Raw genomic sequence first — 20,982 nt, 5'->3', positions numbered from 1 at the left:
CTTTTCCTGATCTGCTCTTCCCACCAAATTCCTTATGGCTAATGCTCACCCCTCCTTAAAGGTCTTGTTCCAATGCTCCCTTCTCACTGAAGCTACCTTAGTAGCCCAATTCTAAATTGCCACCCATTGGCAATCTTCATTCTTCTCCCTTGGCCCTATTTTCTTCCCACAGCATTTATCACTGTGGCAGTCATGCTACTCTGCCTCTCAGACATCTGACAACAGGGATATAATTGACCAAAAAGGCCCAGCTCTTGTACGCTGAAATCCATCCCTGTATTTGCATCAAGATGATGCGTCTCAGGGGTGACTCCCGGCCATTGGTTGAGTCTGCCAAGAACATTACGGTAGGCTCCTTCTTGGGAGACCCAAGACCTCCCGGGGAGCTGGCTTGGGCTCCAGCACTCTCCAAGGGCCTTGCCAATCTTCCTCACTCTGTACTGAAGACTGGGCTGTCTCCACCAGCTTTCTCTCCCTCTCACCTTCACTCCAGTCAGATCTGCACCATGGCCTGAGCACTCTCCCAGACCGTCCCAGCTCCAGCCATTTCAGCCTACTTCCCCCTTTTCTCTTACATTGTCATTCTCCTAATAAAATCAAACACATTTAATCCATCTTGGCACGTGTTTCTCAAAGAGACTCACACTAACATAATCATCTTCTCGCCTCCTATTTTTTCTCGTTTATTATATTTATTTTTACTGCCTACTAGAATCTAAGTTCCAGCAGAGCAGGAATTTTGTTTATCCACATATCTCAAATAGCTAAGCACAATATCTAACACATCATAGGTGCTCAACAAATAAATGCAGAATAGACTGAGTGCTTTAAAATATGAGCACTCGGCCAACTAAATAAATGAATGCGTGATGATCCCAATCAATGGTCACAATTCTGCTCCCGCCTACGTTCCCCGATTCTCTCATTTAATCTAGTCCTCCCCTTAACCTAGAAAACACTTGAGCTCTCCCACAGCTGAAATGAGAGTTGAGAGAGAAATTGTTTTTAGGAAAAGATCCAGATTAGTAATCAGATGACTGCCGTCTGTTCTGAGCAGCACATGTGCAATTCTGAGTGAGGTATTTATCATGACCACCCTCTTGGCCTTAATTTCGGCCAGGATCTGCAGATCAACAAAATCGAACACTTTTGAGGTTTGATTATTTTAGGCAAAAAAATATCCATTCAACAGCAACCAAACTTGGCTCATAGGGGGCCAATTCTCCTGTTCTCTAGTCTCCCTCATGCCTTTTGAGGATGTATGAGTAAAGACAAATTACTCTCAGGTATGACTTCAGACTCTTGAAATGGTGGGTGTCCCTTTAGGGTTCTACAGTGGGGTGGCTTTAAATGACAGTATGGGGAGATATCTTCTCATGTTTTCTAGGGCCACTAAGGGTGCCCAGAGTTAATACCCGACAGATTCCAAGGAAGGGGTTTACGTCAGCTGTGAGTGTTCTAGGAGCTAAACAGAGGAGAAAGCAGGAGACCCAACTCTTTCTCATAAAGACCGATGTACCCTTCAGCCTGTTTTGCCCTGCCCTGTTTCTTAGGCAGAACTGAGGAACGACTATTAGAAAGTCAGGCAGTCCAGGTTGCGACCCTGGCTTTGCTACTTATTTGCCATGTGGCAAATTACTTCTCTGAGCCTCAGTTTCCTCATTTTTTAAATTGGGCTAATAGCACCTATCTACCAGCACCTTGAAAGATAAATCAGATGCAAAGCATGTGCCTATAGACAAAACTAACGAATACGAGCTATTTTTAGGACTGATACCCATTATGCAAAGGAAATTAGACCACCTGTTCAAGGCTTGGGTTGTCCTTTTAACCTCTTCAACTGAATGTTGATATGAAGGTCCTTGATAGCATCCAAACATATACGATGAGGTAGATGGTAATTAGGATTTATGACATCAAAATTTCATCCAAGAAATGGCAGGGGAAAGAAAATAGACAAAGTCGGCCATAAAGCTTCCCAGCCTCTGCTTTGACCGAAGAATTCAACTGGGCTTGACTTCCTTTTTCTAAAGGGCCAGGGAATACTCAGGAGGTGTGGGACTCATGAGCTCCAGAACGTCTCATCACACTTTCAAAGGCTCACTCTTCTCTCTTGCATAACTGGGGAGGTCAAAGTGGGCACCTTCCTGAGTGTCATTGCTGAGAAAGGTCCAAGAAAGAACTGCATTCTATAAAAACCCAGGACGAGAAATAACAGAGGGTGGCACCTGACGTTTAAACCACACTGAACACGGCCAGGGAACCAAGTTCTTACCAGAGTTCCATTAATGCCTTAGATGTCTCCATGACCTAAGGACTCCAGAGCTTAGAATAAACTGCTGAAGGGGAGGGGGAGGGAGAGGCAAGGACGGCCTGATGTAAATTTACCACTACATTAAATTCTAAGAATTAGAAGTTTGTATTATTTTCAAAAAGCAATCAAAGGAGGAAAGGTGAGCAAGTGACTCGCCCAGTCCAGGTAAGACTCTGTCTTTGCACCTGGAGGAGACAGCATGTGAACAACCCTGGACAAACACACAGACCCACACACGCAGAGATAGTTGTGAGCAGCTAGAGCAGAGGCTGATTAAACGCTCAGCGAGTGGGCTCCCTGTGCGCCTCCTAGAAACGAAGGAATTGGGTAAGGAACAGTTAATAAGAAAATGTGCCTTGCTAACTGTGCACATTACAACAAAGAGCTGGCAGCTCCTGAAGGAAAAGGGCTTGTGCCGCTGCCGTTCAAACTTGTCAGTCAGCCCTTGCCAGCAGCCGCAGCGTCTGCCTCCCCAGCACACACACCCTCATTACATGTGTCTGTCTGGCCTGATCTGTACATCTGCTCAGAGACGCTCCTGCCGAGTCGGGGATTTCTGCTTCCTCCCCCGGTGCAAGAGCGGATTTCTCCCTGCTCCTCCTCTGTCACCTCCACTCCTCTCCCCAAGGAGGCTCCTGCTGTATGGTAGTTCTGGACGTCCCTCGCTAGCTGCCTGTCCTTGACTTCTAGAATGGAAGAAGCGGAGCTGGTGAAGGAGAGACTCCAGGCCATCACAGTAAGTCTGCATACACTTATAACTCATGGAGGTGGTTGCTTACAGGAAAGGCAGACACGTTTGCTAGCTGCCCCCACCACGGAGCCCCGTAAGTGGAAAAACAGAACTGTCACCTTTCATGGACGTGTGTCTGCCGCTCTCTTAACCCTGGTGACCCTCTGTAACTCTTGGGCTTCCGAAACTGAGTACAGGGCAAATGTTCTTCATTTTCACAAAAACGGTGCCTATGTTTTAAATAGCAATCAGGAGCTTTAATGCCCGTTTGGTCAACCTGAAAAACGCAGTCTTTCCTGAAGTTTATATTTGACAAGCGTTAGATCAAAAAGCAGATGCCCAACTTGGAAACATTTTAAACAATTAAAGCGCCAAAAAAGTTAAAATATTTTAAAAAGGGGAGCGAAAAAGAAATAAAACAAACAACTGAAACTTTTTATTTGTAGTTGTGGTAGCGTGTTCCAGAAAGCCTAACAGAATTAAAAAGTGAATGTTGTACTTAAGCTGAGCGTTAAACAGGAGAAAAGAAGGTAAAAGCACATATCAAATTAATTCTAAGATATCAGTTTCCAGCAGAGTCACAAACTGAATAAGATCCTGATAAAGGAATGCAATGCATGCAATGCAATGGATTTGGAAAATATTTCGTTAATACCGGGAAGGAGAATAGTGCATTTTTTATGTTTGTTCTGGGAAAGAGTCAAAGTATGAAATGAATTACTTTCCTTAAATGATCCAGCTTTTTTTTTTTTTTTTTTTTTAATTTTATTTTACAAAATCCTCTCTTTGGCAGTAACCTGAAAATCTCTGGCACAATCATTTGTCATTAGCTACAACTTATAACTTCTTTAAGGAAAAAATACTTAGGAAATCCACATCCCTGTTTTTCAGCATTTTTTTGCCACTGACTTAGCTGTCAAGAGTACTTTTTAAAAACTGATGCAAAATCAGCGTGGGTAGAAAAATATTATTCTTTGTTCTTCAAATTCCCAGAGCATAAGTTATTATTAAGCTAAGCTCAATTTTGAATTTTTTTTTTTTTAATGGACACCATCAATGTCTCCCAGAAAGGACTCAGTAAGCTGAAACCTTTTCTCAGCCAGTGGTTAGGAACCAAAAGTCCACAGATAAAGTTGGCACTCTTCCATAAGACAGTGCTTTGGAAATGTCTAACTTCTAATTAGTACATTTTCCCTTCTTCAGAAAACCTTGGTTTGGATTATTGTTTGTTTTGCTTTGTTCTCTTTTGTTGTTAAACTCAGCCACCGCTTCAGCTGTCCTGCTTTAAGGGACAGGAACTGGGCCCTGCTCTGTTGTTTTTGGCTTGGGTCCCTTACATTACAGCTGTTGTTCTAAAGGTTACTTTATTAGATTGTGTGAGTGTGGGCTCAAGCTCCGCTTTTCCTGACGCTTCTACCTCCTAATTAACCAAATTAAATCATGTATCCAGTGAAATTCACAAGGAGCCCCTTGTGCCACATTTTCCTTTTTGAAGCATAGCACACCCTTGTTTTAGCCCTTCCCACCCTGGGTGCACCTTACAACTCGTACTGAAGCCGTACATGTTCCAGAGGTATGACTGCATCCAGTTACTCAGGAAAGTTAGGAATTTTCATTGAAGGTTCCAAAGGCAAACAGAGCTAGAACAAGAGTCACAAAGCCTTACAGGCCGCCCAGTGGGTAACCAGGTTCCTAAATATACTGGCATGTGCTTTGGATATTTTAAATAACAACAACTACTATTCTTTGGATTACTTCCTTGGCCTAAACATAGTCCATTAGAAAGAATTCAGCACATCTCCAAAGTAAGACCACAAAGCAGTTCTATGTTGGAAGTAAGATATGTGTATTAAGATGGTAGAGACAAAATGGAGAAAAGTTCATGGGAACAAATGTCCACTAACCTACACCTCCCAGATTAAATCCAGTCACATTTGTCACGACCTAAAGGGGAAAAATGGAGCAGCGGTGTGTCCATGGAAACAACACATCCACTCCTCTCCGCCCCTGACCCCCAGGGAAATGCCAGCTTTCTCCACCCTTGCCCTACCCAGGAAGCCCCCTCAGCTGTTCCCCTTCTCCTGGGAAAACGAAAGCACGTTGTGTCGAGAGAGCTTCAGGAATTGTTTCACTTTGGGAAGTACTTAAAACCCTCAACATTTCTGACCTTGACTGAAACTCACAGATGATATTCTCACTTTAAGTCTTTTCCTCCTATTTCCCTACACGGAAACAATCTTTATATAGGTCAAGAATAAAATCATAAGGCAACTGCCCAAGGTAAGCAAACATAACGACACAGAGATTTCACGTTATTGGGGGAAAAAAAAAAAAAAAACTTTTTACATTCTAAGATCTATTGGATTTCTACATTAAATTTTGTTCCTCCAGTTCCTGGCTGTGAAATGAAATCATCTTCACTGCTGTATTTATTCCATATGGTTTCGAATGTCCAAAAAGTCGTTACTTCCACTGTAAGGAATTTAAAAAAAAAATGTATATGCCTAGCACTCGACAGAATCAAGTGCCCGTCTTCTGGTCCCTTTTTTGAAAAAATCAGATTAAACACAGTAAGTAGATGGAATATGGCACTAGGCTCTTGAATTGAAAACTAAATTACTGTGATGGTGCCATTGATTTCTCATATCAATAAATTGAATTTTAGATGAGTCAGAAGTCTTCTCAAAGACTTCAAGAGAATAAGGACAAAATTATGAGAGTACATGGAAACAATTGGTTAAAAGAAGGTACTTTGATTTCAGTATAGCAAGTATGGATTCTATTTCGCACAGCTCCTCTCGTGTTTCTTCTTCATTACTTTATCCATGTACAGGCATACCTTGGAGATATTCAGGTCTGGTTCCTGACCATGGCAATAAAGCAAATATCACAATAGAGTGAGTCACACGAATGTTTTGCTTTCCCAGTGCAGAAAAAAGTTATGGTTACACTACATAACCTAATGTAGTAGCATTATATCTAAAAAAACAATATGCATTCTTTAATTAAAAAAATACTCTGTTGCGGAGTTCCCATTGTGGCACAGCAGAAATGAATCCAATTAGTATCCATGAAGATGTGGGTTCGATCCCTGGCCTTGCTCAGTGGGTTAAGGATCCAGTGCAGCTGTGAGCTTCGATGTAGGTTGCAGATGAGGCTCAGATCTGGCATTGCTGTGGCTGTAGTGTAGACCCCCTGGCATGGAAACGTCCATATGCTATATGTGCAGCCCTAAAAAGACAAAAACAAAATAAAATATTGCTAAAAAAATGCTAACCATCATCTGAGTCTTCAGAAATTTGTCATTATTTTGCAATAGTAACATCAAAGATCCCTGATCACAAAGACAATATTGGATGTTTTCATTTACATGTGAAATCTAAAAAATAAAACAAATGAACAATTGTAACAAAAAAGAAATAGATTCTCAGATACAAAGAACGAAACTGGCGATCACCAGAGTAGGGAGGGGAGAGGGGAGGGGCAAAATAGGTGAAGAGGATTAAGAGGTATAAACAACTAGGTATAAAATAAGCTACAAGAATGTAATGTACAGCACAGAGAATATAGTCAGTATTTGTATGGAATATATGGACTTTGTATGGAATATAATCTATGAAAATACTGAACTCCTATGTTGTACACCTGAAACTAATACAATATTTAAATCAACTAGATTTCAATTTTTAAAAAAAGACTGCGCTCAATGAAGAAAAACAAAAAGATTACTGATCACAGACTGCCATAACAAATATAATTATGGAAAAGTTTGAAATATTGCGAGAATTACTGAAATGTGAAAGTGATCAAATCCTGTTGGAAGAATGGTGCCATTAGACTTGCCCTGCACAGGGTTGCCACGAACCTCCAATTTGTTTAAACAAACAAACAAACAAAAATCAGTGTCTATAGAGCAAAATAAAACTGAAGCACAATAAAATGAGGTACACCTATACCAACACTTCCCTTACTAAATTAATGGCCAAACTATCTCTTAGAGTTTAGTTTTCAATTGTAAGTGGAAAACAGGGCACTTCCAACTGATTAATTATTACAATGATTTAAAAGCCTCTTGAGGCTCTTTTCAAGTTAGTACACATTTTAACAAATAGCTGATTTGTATACAAAAAGAGAGCTGCTGAAGTAGACTAGCAATTTGACACTCACTTTGCCTATTACCCCAACCGCTGATACTGATGTCACCAGTGGGAGTGAGATGAAAGACCCACAGAGTTATCCCTAGAGTCCCTCTCAGGAAGTCCACACAGCCCACGCCAAAAAGTGATGAAAAGGCCCCGGTGAACTTCCCTCAGAAATAGAAAAATCCCCTGATGAGCGATAGCATCCTACATACAGCTCACCTTCTCCTCCACAAGGAACACACTGTCTTATCTCCACTCCAACAGTGACATTAGAAAATACTCTTAGTGCAGTTCCCATGTGGCTCAGAGGGTTAAAGATCCACTATTGTCACTGCAGGGGCTCAGGTCACCTCCACATGTCACGGGTGCAGCCAAAAAAAAACTTTTTTTTGAAAAAGGGAAAAAAGACAATACTGTTATTAAATAACATAGGGATACTCAGACTGGAAAACTTCTAGGCCTTAAACTGACGAGAGATTACAGTCATAAAATAGTAACTAAGAATTCTGCGAGGAGAAAGGAGTAAGGAAAAAGCTGACATTTTTATCCTCCTCAAGACTTACCTATTAGAAATGCACATTACCCACTTATTTTCTCTTCCCTTTTTCAGTTAATGGATATTGAGCACGCACTATGTGCCAAACCTTATACATTTAAATGAAAATAAGTGCAAAAAGGGAATCCATTGGGAGTGTCAGGAGTAGGCTGGGATGGGTTACAATTTGCAGTCGAAAGGGCAGGATGGGCCCCTTGGATCATGGATGAAGGAGGAACTCTGTCGAAAGTTAGACAAGAGCGATAATCACTAGAACAAGCACCTGCCCAGGACCGACTCCGTCTGGTAATGAGCCATGTAAAGTCCTGACACACTGGAATGTGAGCAACAGAGCCAGATTTGCCAGCCAAAGCTGCCCATGATGCTAAGTAATCAAGACCTCTCATATTTCCTCGGATCCACTCCCTATTTTATTCCACTCCCAATTTTTTTCTAGACTTGTAAACACAGGAAGGTTGGAGGCAGAAGGTTCTTTATCTAAAGCAGAAATCTACCCAATACCAAGACCACTATTAAAACAACGTAAATACATACATGTTCTAATTGGCACATGTCCTTCTTTAGTACCTGTTTCCTGTCGCTGGACATTCCTCTTCATTGCCTTCGCCCTCTCTCCCTCCTTCTTTTTTTTTTTTTTTTTTTTTTTTTTTTTTAATATCTGGGATCTTCTAACAGTTGATGATGAGGCAGTTCATGATCTCAAAGCAGGACCTGATTATGTAATTAGTGAGGCCCAGTAAACAATGAATATGTGGGGAATCCCTGTTCAAAAACTGGACCCCTATTCAAAAAACATCCATAATTTCGGAGTTCCCATAGTGGCGCAGTGGTTAACGAATCCGACTAGGAACCCTGAGGTTGCGGGTTTGGTCCCTGCCCTTGCTCAGTGGGTTAAAGATCCGGCGTTGCCGTGAGCTGTAGTGTAGATTGCAGACACTGCTCGGATCCCGCGTTGCTGTGGCTCTGGCGTAGGCCGGTGGCTACAGCTCCGATTAGACCCCTAGCCTGGGAACTTCCATATGCCGAGGGAGCAGCCCAAGAAATAGCAAAAAAAGACAAAAAAAAAAAAAAAAAATCCATAATTTCAAGATGGTAACAGCAGAAGTTTAAGAGCATTAAGACTCAGCTCTGGGCCCTGCTAAATACGGTGCCATGTATGACTTCACTGGTCACATGCCCAAGAAGCCCAGATTGGCCATATGCATTTTTACCCTGTTCATTCTTCCTGCACAAATGAGAGCAGGGAAACAAGAGCCAGCCAGCCTGGATCTTGACAGAAGTTAGACCTTAATTTGTGTTTGGATCAGTGTGTTATTTGGAGTTCTAATGACTTCTTAAAAGTAATAATGAAAGGGAGCATAATAAGCCATTGTTCCATGGTATCTCATGGTTAAAACAAAGTCATGAGAAGAGCCCCCAATTTGTCACAAGCGCCCAAGACCTTCATATAAAGGTGGTACATAGAGAGGTAGGACTCTCCTAAATAGTCATCCTGTGCCAATATATTCAAACAATAAAGCCTCTGCACAATTTTCCACAGTGCTATATTGAGATTACATGTTTCTTTCAGAGAGGGAAAGTTTCCTTCAAACAAAAGCGCTATGCCACATTTCTTTGCCAAGCATAATAGCCCACCCACAAAGGAGACCGTGTGATGAGGTATAATAAATTGGATAGCTTATGAAGGAAACTGCTTCTTGATAACCAGGGAAGGTTTTTCCAGTGTGCTATAGAGTGATAATGCTACTTTGCAAAGCCCTCTACTGACAAGGATCCCCATGAGCTTTCTGAAACTTAGTGGATAGTGAAAAGGAAAAGCTGCTTCTTTAGAAAAAAGATTAAAACAAACCAGAAACTAAGTGACTAAGTCTAACGAGAGTCTAAACCAGGACAGCATAGTTCAGGCTAAAATTGAAACAGAACTTCCACTTCCTAATCTAGGAAATCTCAAACTACTTAGATGCTCTTAAGATAAAATAAGAATGTCTTATTTTATTAATTTATTTAAATGGCAGTGGTGTCATTCTGGGAAACTCAAAAAGTTTCCTCACCTGGAACCCTGGGACATGTCTATTTTCATGAATCACCATAGGAGCAGTTTGAATAAGATCTGTACTTAACAGTTTTCATGTAAAACCCCAAAGACAGAGTGGATTCAGTCAAGCCATGTAAGACATAGAGCCAGGTTATTTTCTGAACCTCTGAATGGAAAGCGAACCTGGCTTCTGTCCTGAGAATCAGGTTTTCAATGTGTAACTGCATTGGTGATTGACATGGGGTAATGCAACACGTTAAAAGGAGCTACAACAGCTACTTAAAATCAAACTCTGCTAACAAAGCCAGATACAAAGGGCATCTCTTAAGCCCAAAACTTCTGCAATTATGAACAATAATAACATTTGGGGATTAACAGGTATACACTACTATATATAAAATAGGTAAACAACGGGACCTACTGTATAGCACAGGGAACTATACTCAATGTCTTGCAAAAACCTATAATGGAAAAGAATCTGAATATGTTTGTGTGTGTGCATATATATAATATACATATATATACACATATATGTAACTGGATCACTTCGCTCTACGCCTGAAACTGACACATTGTAAAATAACTATATTTCAATTTAAAAATAAAATAATAATAACAATACCTATTCTTGCATAGCCTTTAAGATTTAAAAACAAAAATTTTAAATTTCACACTCATTACCTTATATATCCAAACAGTCCCATAGGTATTTTCAAAATCAGATGTTACCATTCCCATTTGACCGGTGAAAAACCTAAGGCCAAGGAAAGTTAAGGGATTAAATAGTAGACAATGTCAGAGTCTCTGCTTATGACATCCATAATAAATTCTAAGAAACATCAAAACCTTAAACCTCACCCTCATTCAGAACTTCCTCAGCTGTTCACCCTTAATAGAGTTTGAAGTGGAGCAAAGAGAAGAACTTATGGAGGTTCTGCTTTCCTCAGCCACTTTTTTTAACCCAAGCCAGGCATTCACATCCTGCAGTCTCCTCTCCTCTTCCCCAGGAGTAGAAGTGGGAAAGGAAAGAATGCAATGCATTTCAGAAGCATTTGTTATTGCTTTAACATGGGTGGGACAGATTCGTTTTTCAGAGCATCCCATATTCTCAGCTTTTACCTTCTCCCCATCCCACTTCCATTACAGTCTCTTCCTTTCCAGCCAGGATTTTTTAAGGCAAAGACATTGCTGCATCTCTCACAGCTCCCCAACACTGAGCTCCACACTAGCCAGAGCACAAAACATGCATGTCAATGAGCAAATGGATGAATGAATACCATCACGCTGAACGGGGAGAGAAAACTAATGATTATCTGAACTGCTAACAGATTTCTTTTTTTTTTTTAACTGGAGACATGGTCAAGTTTACCATCACTCTGATTATTCAGGGGCTTGTTTTGTGTATGCTGTCTATCCTTGTTGTGTTTTGTTTAATCGCTAGACAAAAGAATCGAAGAGGAGAACATAAACTGGATTCTATTTAGAGATTGGTCTGAAGTTGTTTCAAGGCTGGGAAAGAAGACTAAAGTTGCTAAATAAAATGGGATTTAGAAAATTTGTACTTTTTAATTCATCCCATAAGTAAGAGTGATAACTACATCTGGTTCCCATGGCTAACTTAAGAGTTAAGGGTTTTCAAAGCTAACTGCAGAAATAATCATATGACCAGAAGAAAACATAAGGATTTCTTTGTCCAGATTCCCATTCTCATTACACCATGCCCAAGAGATGCTTAACCAGCTTCTCCCTGAGCACTTCCAGTATCCGGTCAATGAATACCTTCCAAAACCCCCTGTTCCATCTGAGAACAGCCCTCTGTGTTGAGCTCTAGCACAGTGTGCCAGCGTCTAGTTTCCTTTAACTTTCTCCCAATCAGCATGACTCTAGCTTTACTCCTTTGTTTTCTTGATTTCAATCATCTCTCATATCATGGGCTCAATCTAGACCCTTTTAAATGTCAGTGACACTCAAAATTTGGTGCCGAGAGTTGAACAGAACATTCTGACCAGTACAAAACCCTTAGTGCTATAATTTCCCTTATTTGAGGAATTGTATTTCTACTGATCTGTCTGGGAAATGGTAAGGGGTAGGATAAAAAGAATCATCTTTGAAAGTATAGAAAAATTAGTTTCAACACCAACCATATGACTTGGGAAAGTTGATAAACCCTCTGGTCCTCACTTGACTTTCTCTAAAATTAAGGATAGAATGAACTTGAAAGTTCACTAGTTGGATACACAAGGAATATATAAAAATCAATAGTTTTCTGGAAAATAATAATTAGTCAAAAAATATAATGTGAAAATACCCCATTCCTGATAGCTACAACATTTTTTTTAAAACTGTTAAAATGAAAAAAAATAATCATACTTAGGAAATGTGCACGATTTATATGAAGAAAACTTCATGTTTTTATACTTACTTAGGAACTGCGCAGGATATATATATAAAATGAAACTTTACTAAGCAATATAATATATGCGTCTGGAGAGCCATACCATTCTTTAAGGTAAAATTTGAATACAAAAAAAAAAAGGTGTCATATATTTCCAAGTTTATTTTAAGTTTAATGCAATTCCAATCACTAAGGAGGCATTCTTATTCACTTCTGGTAGCTCTCTGAAATTACTAAAACAGGATCATGTGGCACTTGGTAAAAGAAAACTCACAAAGTGTTTTCTCCTTTGATAAAGAATTTCATTGATAAGGAATCTACACAAAAGAGGAGATGCACATAACATGGATTAAGATGTTCATAACATAAACCATTAAAAATAATTTAGAATAAATATAGGGCATATGTATATATATTAATATATACATGTATATATATAATAATGGAATAGCATGGAATAGCATGCAGTCATTTAAATTAATTTCAAAGAAGACTAATGACATGGTATATCATTATGTTCATGATATATTAAAGAAATGTCAGATTACTCGGTGTGTAATAAACAATTCTAATCTTATATGAACTGTAATATATCATGCAGATATAAATCATATATAACAGTATCAATCTCTGATTATCTCTGTATAATGATAATTACTACTGAGAGTAGCTTTTAAAATTCCATCAGGGTTTTTTTGTTTGTTTGGTTAGTTGGATGGTTGATTTTTTTGGTTTGGAAAGAGTGAGGAGGGATAAGTAATTGGCTGAGGTTGAGTTTCCCACTTAGTTTCTATTGGAATTTAAGAAAATGATACAAGTTCCACTGGAAAAACAAACCTCTTCTACTAATCAAGGCATTTTTGATAAAAGAAACAAAGGAAAACTTGCCCAATAAAACGTTAATTTATCTTATTGGTATTACATAGTATTAGCATCAAAATCTATAATTAAAGACACTAAACAGATAACCTGCAGCCAGACCCTAATGTACATTTTAAAAAAATGTAAATGATAAAAGTCAGCAAATGATAAAATGAGTAATTAAAAAAAATCCATAGGAAAGAATTTTGATAAAACTTCAGATTAGTTAAAAATTTGGAAAAAAGTATTAGATCCTCAGCCTTTACCATAAACCAAAATTAATTCAGTCGGATTTAAAAGTTTTTCTTAAACTTTAGAAAGCTAGAAGAAAATATGGATGAATAATTATTGTATCTCAGACAGTAGAAGGCATTAAAAACATAAAAGCAATAGAAAAAAAATTCAGTACTTCTAGAAACACCATAAATAATATTTAAAGGCAAGTAGGAAAAATTATTCACAACTTGTATGGAAACTAAAGGTTGCTATTCCTAATTCAAAGAGCTCTTACAAATTGTTAGGTCAACAACAGACTTTACAAAAATAATGGGTAGTATCAGAAACAGGCAATTTAAAAAATAATTAATACGAACAGCCAAGAAAATTTATGAACAATGCTTGACCACACTAATCTCAGAAATCTCATTAAGCCATCAAAATAAGACACTATTTTTGCTCTTATTCATAGTTAGTAAGGGAGAGGTGATGGACATTGTTTTGTGGAAATACAAATTAAAATAACTTTTCATTGAAGTCTTTGTACAAATTTGCATCAATAATTTTTAAAATATCCCTACTCTCAAGTTCCCTTGTGGTGCAGTGGGTTAAGGATCTGGCATTGTCACTACTGTGGCTCGGGTTGCTATTGCGGCAAGAGTTCGATCCCTGGCCCAGGAATTTCCCCAGGTTGCAGGTGGAACTCTCTGCCCTTTGACTATGTAACTAAATTCCAGGGGCCTATCCTGAGGAAATAATCAGAAAGAATGGTAAACTTTTTACATGCAATGGCTTATAACAGCAAAAGAGTCAAAATAACTTAAAAGGCAGTAAAGGGAATGCTAATTAAGCTAAGCATGATATTCCAAATAAAATTCAGTATTTTTATTGATAAAAGGTAATTACATGAGAAATGCTCATGACACAATATTAAGTGCAAAAGGTGAAACATAAAACTGTGCATGGGCCTCCTTGTGTGGTTTGCTCTTGCGTGTTTATGTAAGTGTGCACGTCTGTGGTTTGCGTACATTGAAAAAGTATTGGAATAAAATGCACCAAAATGTAGACAGTAGTTATTTCTAAAGTAGTGGGAGTATGGGAGATTTTTATATTTTTCTTTAAAATGGTCTGGATTCTTTAACTGTTCTTCGATGGACATATCCTACAGTTTTCATAGTTTACATTTATTAATCATAAAATTAATCATTAATTTGGGTCCATCCTTCCTAACAAACAAGACATTCTGAAATCCTGATTTGGTCCTCTTTTACTTCATAGCTTCCCAAACCTGTACAATAAAACAACCTATAGCAGTTTTTAGCAAAAAATCTCCCAGTGCACCTTTGCTTCACCCTTGAAATTCTCAACCAGAAAGTTAGCTCAACATGTTTATTTGTTTATTGGGTTTAGTTTTATTTTTCTATCTCTTCTTACGGGGTATTGGTTTTTTTTTTGTTTGTTTTGTTTTGTTTTTTTTAATGTTAAGATAGTCACTTTTTTTTTTTTTTTTTTTTTTGGTCTTCCCAGGGCTACACCCGCGGCATATGGAGGTTCCCAGGCTAAGGGTCTAATCAGAGCTGTAGCTGCCAGCCTACACCACAGCCACAGCAACACTGGACCAAGCTGCGTCTGTGACCTACACCACAGCTCATGGCAACGCCAGATCTTTAACCCACTGAGCAAGGCCAGGGATCGAACCCGCAACCTCATGGTTCCTAGTCAGATTCCTTAACCAGTGAGCCATGACAGGAACTCCCAAGATAGTCACTTTTAAATAAATATTCCTCTCTGCTCACATTTACATAAATTTCAAAAAAAAATAAGAAATGTTGTCAAAGCCATGCTAAAATCAAAATGTACTGAATTCCCATGATCTAGACTCCTGTGCTCCTCGGTTTCTTTACCCACAAAATGTGGAAAAATGTGGTCCCTTTTTCCCAGGAACTTGGGAAAATTAAATAAACTGTGACATTTAAGTGCTTTAAATAGTTCCTGACACTTAAAAAGCTCTCAATAAATGTTAGCTGTTATTAAACTATCATAGTCTTAATCATCTGCAGATCTTAAAAAACTAAGCAAAAGAAAGTTTTAAATGCTTTGTTTTTAGGAATCAAATGCTATCTCTTAAACATTCCTTGTCTAAATACAACACTGTTTAATAATTCATTCTACAGCTTGGCCAGGGATTAACCAGTAAGTTCACTAGTCTTTAAATATTCATAATTCACCTTTTTTCTCTCTTCAGAAAACTGGGTCATTTGCCTCTTTCAGCCATCTAATGCTTCTTTACTTCACCCAAGAGTCCAAGACTCCTTAACAATATTTTCCTGTCATGTCTATAAATTTTTCTGCTCCCTGAAAAGAAACCCATCAGAGTCTGACCAACGCTTGTCTTCGGTGCTTAATTTCCTATTGGGCTTTGATTTCCCCTTAAATATACTTGTTCTAGCCTTTCCAGGATCAAGATGATTCTCCTTAATCAAGAAAGCAAAATAGAGGTGGAGTGGTTCTAATTTCTCTCCATCATGTTATCTCACGCTGTCTATCTCAGCAGCAGTCCTCTTGCTCTCAATTGTAACTTACACATGTGTATTTACTTATACACATACACTTTTTGTGCCTGCAGTGTTTTTCACATGCGTCACATCTTCATGTCACTCTGCATTTGTACCTTATTTACACTATTACAAATGGGTACCACCTGTTTATCTTTATTCTTGGTTTCGTGAGCTTTGGGGGAGCTCCCAGCGACATTAAACTATTGAGTTTGGCTTGGTCTATGTCTCTTTCCTTTTTACCTGAGACCTTTTGTAATAATGTTATCAACATTTCCATTGGTAAATTACCCATGCTTCATGATCTGTCTTCCCTCTTAAAATGTTTGCCTCTTTTAAAAAAAAAAATTTAGTAACTTTTCAAGAAATTTTTGTTCAAGAATTTTTAAAATCAACTTTCATTGAAATGGAGTAAACCTCTACGCTCAAGATTCATTTCTAGAAATATACTGTTAGCACATCCCTTTCCATATGCACTGCTCAGGAGGTTCTGCATTGTTGGTAGTATTTAAATTCAAATAAGTAGCTTCTGTTGTTGTTCTTTTGAGACCTTGAACAATGAAAATATCAACAATATGAAGTTATAAGATACTTCTAGCAGAATGAATCTGAAACCAATCAGCCCAGTTCACTAAGTTCTGTTATTAATAATGCCTAACTGATCCCAAAATAGACTTCCATATGGGTTTCCTTCCTTGAATACCCCATAAATGTAGGTGCTTCCTGAGGGCTATCTTTAGCTCTCCTTTTTCATAAAGACATCTCTCATCATGCTGTGGCATAGTCTCCTGGATCTCTTCCAAACTCCAACATCTCTGTCTCTAGCTCTGACTTCTCTTCTGATCTCTCTCCATCCAACATTTTAACTACTTACAGACAACTCCCCCTTTTGTCCCAAAGACACTTCAAACTTGATGTGAATCACCATCTTCCTCCCAGATACTCCTCTCCTGAATTTCTTTCTTTCTTTTCTTTTTTCTTCCTTTTTTTTTTTTTTTGCTTTTTAGGGCCACACCTGAAGCATATCGAAGTTCCCAGGCTAGGAGTTTGAGTTTGGCTCAAGTTGAATCCAAGCTACAGCTGCCAGCCTACACCACAGCTCACAGCAATGCCGGACCCTTAACCCACTGAGCGAGGCTGGGGATCAAACCCGAGTCCTCAGGGATACAGGTTGGGTTCATTACACTGAGCCACAATAGGAACTCCTCTTACTTTTAAGTGATTCTGCTCTCTTCTCAGTTATCTGGGTATAAAAGCCTAATACTCCCATTTGATGTCTTCCCCTCCTGCATCCGTATGTCATCAATCGCCAACTTCTGCTGATTTTAGCTCCTTAGTTGCTCTGACATCCACACCTCTGCTACCTCTTGTTCAAACTCTCTTGATCTTATGTATGAGTTGTAACCTAACTGATTATCTCCTTCAAATTGTCCTGCTTCAATATATACACAATCAGGCTCCAGTAAACTTAAAACAAAGTTTGGATTCTATTAACCCTCTCCCTCTGAAAACCTTTAATGTTCCCTATCTCGATATGCAAGTAAATTCTAAACTTCTTGCCCTGCCTTTCAGCATTTTCTATTGGGGATTTATCTTCATCTCATTTTCTTATTTCCCACTACTCCCAGTATGACAACTTAGATTCCAGACTTGCCATTCCCCATTTTATAATCAGGGCTTTGCCTGCAATAAGCCTTGGCCTGAATGCCCTTTCTCCCCGCTCCCCAGCCCGCAGCAGCTACCCAACATACTCTATTTGGATACTACTTCAAAGCCTCTCCTAGCCACATCATCTGGAAACAACCACTCCTTGTCTCCCCTCAGCTCTCACAATACCTCACTTGTGCCTCAGCAATGAGAGTTATCACTTTAATTCTTAGACGACAGTTCCTTGTACAAAGGATTTTTCCTCTTTAAGAGGATGCAAGTTCCTTGGTGAAGGTATCTAATTCTGAATCATTTTCAAACATTGTACAATCCTTAATGTCATCCTGAACATTGCATTTGTACAGAAGTCCATAAGTACTGAATAATTTAAAAATTAATTCAGGATCAATCCTGCCTTGGTTGATAGAGTCCAACATTTTAGAATATTAGCTAATTTAATCAATAACATCTCTAACATACACTCTTATGTATCGTGTTTTATAAAACTTTATCAAGTTTATGAATGTGGTAGTATCGATGAATCACAGACGGCCACAAGAACTTTATAGCAGCACAAGGTAAATAAATCAATTTGCAAAATAACTAAGAGGTAGTCTTACAGAATTGGAATTTGCGAGTGTCACTGCTAAAACATTCTACGTCAGACAGCCGAAAATCTAGGCAATCTTTCATTGACCAAAACATCTTTATTAGCTGAACACTGACGAAGTAAACAGCAATCTAAGTTATTCATAATGGTTGACATTAATAAATAGCTGATGTGCCGGATTACAATAGGTGTATGTATATAGAGATGCTCAAGTTTCTGGGGAAATTCTGGGAAGCGGATGGCATTTCACATCTATTTGTTCCCAGATAACGGGGAAGGAGTTAGTTGGCTATAGTAACCTTTGGTACACTAGCAGTAGAACCACATGGACAACTTCAGCTTGTCTTATAGTTGACCACACCATAACAAAACTAAACTGTTGCCATATTATTTTTCAGTAGCGCTTACAGATCTTTGCTCAGTTTGGCAAAAGGATAGTAACTTGTAGTTGATGAATATCTTATGAAGCAAAAGCATACCTATCTTAAAATAGAGTCACGCTTATAACATTATAAAAGTACCTTCGGAACTACCTAGACTGATAGGAGAGAGGCAATCACATCACCGCTGAGTGACAAAACACTGGTATTCCCTAGCAACCCTTCCGCAGCACTGTGTTGCCAAAACACTTCAGACATGCTGCCCTGCCTCTACCCACAGCTTTCATTACCATATTACTAACCCCGGGATGAAACGACCAGCCCAAACTGGCCGTCCGCTGGGGTGGGGAAGCGTGGCCACTTCCACAGTCACGATCCCAGAAACGTCCTCTTCTCTATGGGGCTGTCCACAGAGAGCTGGACGGTCACACATGAGCACAGGGAACTCAAAATGGGCTGCTTTCTAATGAGAGGCCCCGCTCCCCTACTGGCTGTGCTGGTGCTGCCTCCGGGCCTCAGTATTTCATGAGACACAGGACAATGAGGGAGGTTTCGAGAAGCTGGGCTAACTTCCCACCCAGGGAAATGCTCTAGGGAACTGGCTAAGGGTGTGGGGGCTGAGCTCAAATGGCCTGGGTTCAAGCGTGGCTCTGCCACTTACTAGTTGTGAGAACTTGGGTTGGTTCACCTCCAGAACTTCTTCTGCGAGATGAAAGCTATGACTATTAAGTGTAATATTATTATATGTCTGTTTTTATGACTTATTAATGCTTACCAGAATGTTTGGCACAATAAATTTGAAATATTACTAATATTTGCTCAATAATAATTGGTGGGTATAGTGAAGAACAGACTCTCAGAGGTCTTCGTGGTTTTTATTCCTAATGACTGGATTTCACCCAAAGAAAAAAGTGAATCTGAAGCCCCATCCTTATTGTCTGGCTTTTTTCAGAATAGCTGTTTATGAAATTTAAAAAACAATACTAATGAGGTCATATATGCTTCTTACACACAAAGAGAAACATGACATAAATTTGGACAGCAGTGTATGTTCAAATGAATGCTGTTACGTTCAACAAATGTACCCGAACTTGTACATCAAAAAGGAGTTTTTATCTCCAAAGAGGCCACATCAGGAAGCCATGCACTTGTTTCAACAATGTTGCCAAATATTTTTGGACCTCTTCCTTCTAAATTACCTTCTGAGCCTGCTTCGAATTCTTTTAGATGTCTTCATTGGCAAAAAATGTTTGCCTTAGGGAGTTTTCAAATTTGAAAGCAGATTTCAAACCAACTTTTATAAATAAAGTGGAGAATAATGTCACCACTGGTCAAAAATAAGGAAATAAGGGCCTTTTTGCATCCCTTGTAAAATTTCTCAAACAATGCCAGACAGGAAATCTCTAAAACATTTCAGACCAATGGAACTATTATCAGAATTGGTGTGTTGCTTTTCATGTGATTAACAGGTTATGTGTTTATTTACTTAATTTTATTAAACAAATATGTCGAGAGCACTAGAGTCTGGTACTATTCTAAAAGTGTTTGCATATTAGCTTATTTAAGGGTTCTATCTTATGAGGTAGAACTCTTATAACCTCCATTTTACAGATGCAGAAATGAGGCACAAAGTTAAGGATTTGTCCCAGGACACACAGCTAGTAAATGGCAGAGCCAGACATTGAAACCAGGCTTTCTATTTCGCATACGGGCTATGTTTTCTAAAAAGTACAACTTCTGTATATTAATAGTCATGCTACCTGGGATTTTGAAGCATTGCACTTAAACTTGGTGAAAGATACCATACCTCTCCATGAAATTTTTTGGACCTCTGCTAGAAGCCCCCTGAGCGCTAAGCATTAATTACCTGATCGCTTTTTTCGTTCTCCCATCCCATAGCAAAGTTGGCAGGAGGAAACAGTCCAGCCTGCCTCTGTAGGAAGCAGACCTTTTACCCAGCGGTTCCTTCTCAGACTTGTGCCAGGAACAGTCTCTTTGCACAGCGTTTTCCTCGTGCCTATTTCAAAACTCCCTCCTTAAAATTCACGTTTTCCATGGCATCACTCAGTAGCTTCATCTTGCTAGACTTAGTGGGAAAGGCAGAAAAGGTTGAGGCGGGAGGGAAAGCCATTAAAATATTTTTAAATTCCCTTTGAAAAAAGCACTTTATATCGTTTTCCATCAGGAAAATGTTTTGAATGTCTCACTTTGTCCTTCTCTGCTTTGAAATAAGAGTTTCCAAAGCAGCTTCATCCCAATGCCAAGAGCACATACCACTGTCCAGCCATTTGATAATGACACTATCTCCAAGGAAATATACCTAAGCAAATTGCACAAAATAGATTACGCTGGAACATTTTTTATTTCAGGACAAAAGAAAAATACAAGAAGAAATCTCACAGAAGCGTCTGAAAATAGAGGAAGAAAAACTGAGGCACCAGCATTTGAAGGTAACATGACTTTAATTTCATTTCAATGACTTTGCATTCAAGTATTCCAACTGCATGTGAATTTCAATAGTAAAGATGCTTTAGGAAGGAA

General features: G+C 38.9%; 1 protein-coding gene and 1 long non-coding RNA gene across 3 annotated transcripts in view; one reads left to right on the top strand and one right to left on the bottom strand.

Annotated features, from left to right (window-relative positions):
• Window positions 1–20,982, bottom strand: part of LOC146404227 (uncharacterized) — a 335,728-nt gene that overhangs the window by 280,502 nt on the left and 34,244 nt on the right. Inside the window, exon 2 of the long non-coding RNA XR_014844672.1 lies at window positions 10,459–10,531. This is a non-coding gene — a long non-coding RNA (uncharacterized LOC146404227). The remainder of the gene's footprint in view (window positions 1–10,458; window positions 10,532–20,982) is intronic.
• PALMD (palmdelphin) overlaps window positions 2,751–20,982 on the top strand; it is a 50,865-nt gene continuing 32,633 nt past the window's right edge. The window contains exons 1-2 of one of the 2 annotated variants that reach the window (XM_085020953.1): window positions 2,751–3,050; window positions 20,811–20,891. Coding sequence is in view for 1 of the 2 variants with exons in the window: in NM_001038645.2 (NP_001033734.1) it covers window positions 3,006–3,050; window positions 20,811–20,891 (126 nt within the window). In the remaining variant the exon portion in view is untranslated. 2 annotated transcript variants of the gene reach the window in all.

This window comes from Sus scrofa, chromosome 4 (genome assembly GCF_054392235.1).
Source record: "Sus scrofa isolate SSC_HxYL_T2T_F1_AM1 chromosome 4, Sscrofa_HxYL_maternal_Yorkshire_Landrace_v2.0, whole genome shotgun sequence".
NCBI lineage: Eukaryota > Metazoa > Chordata > Mammalia > Artiodactyla > Suidae > Sus > Sus scrofa.
This window is presented reverse-complemented; position numbering and strand designations above follow the sequence as displayed.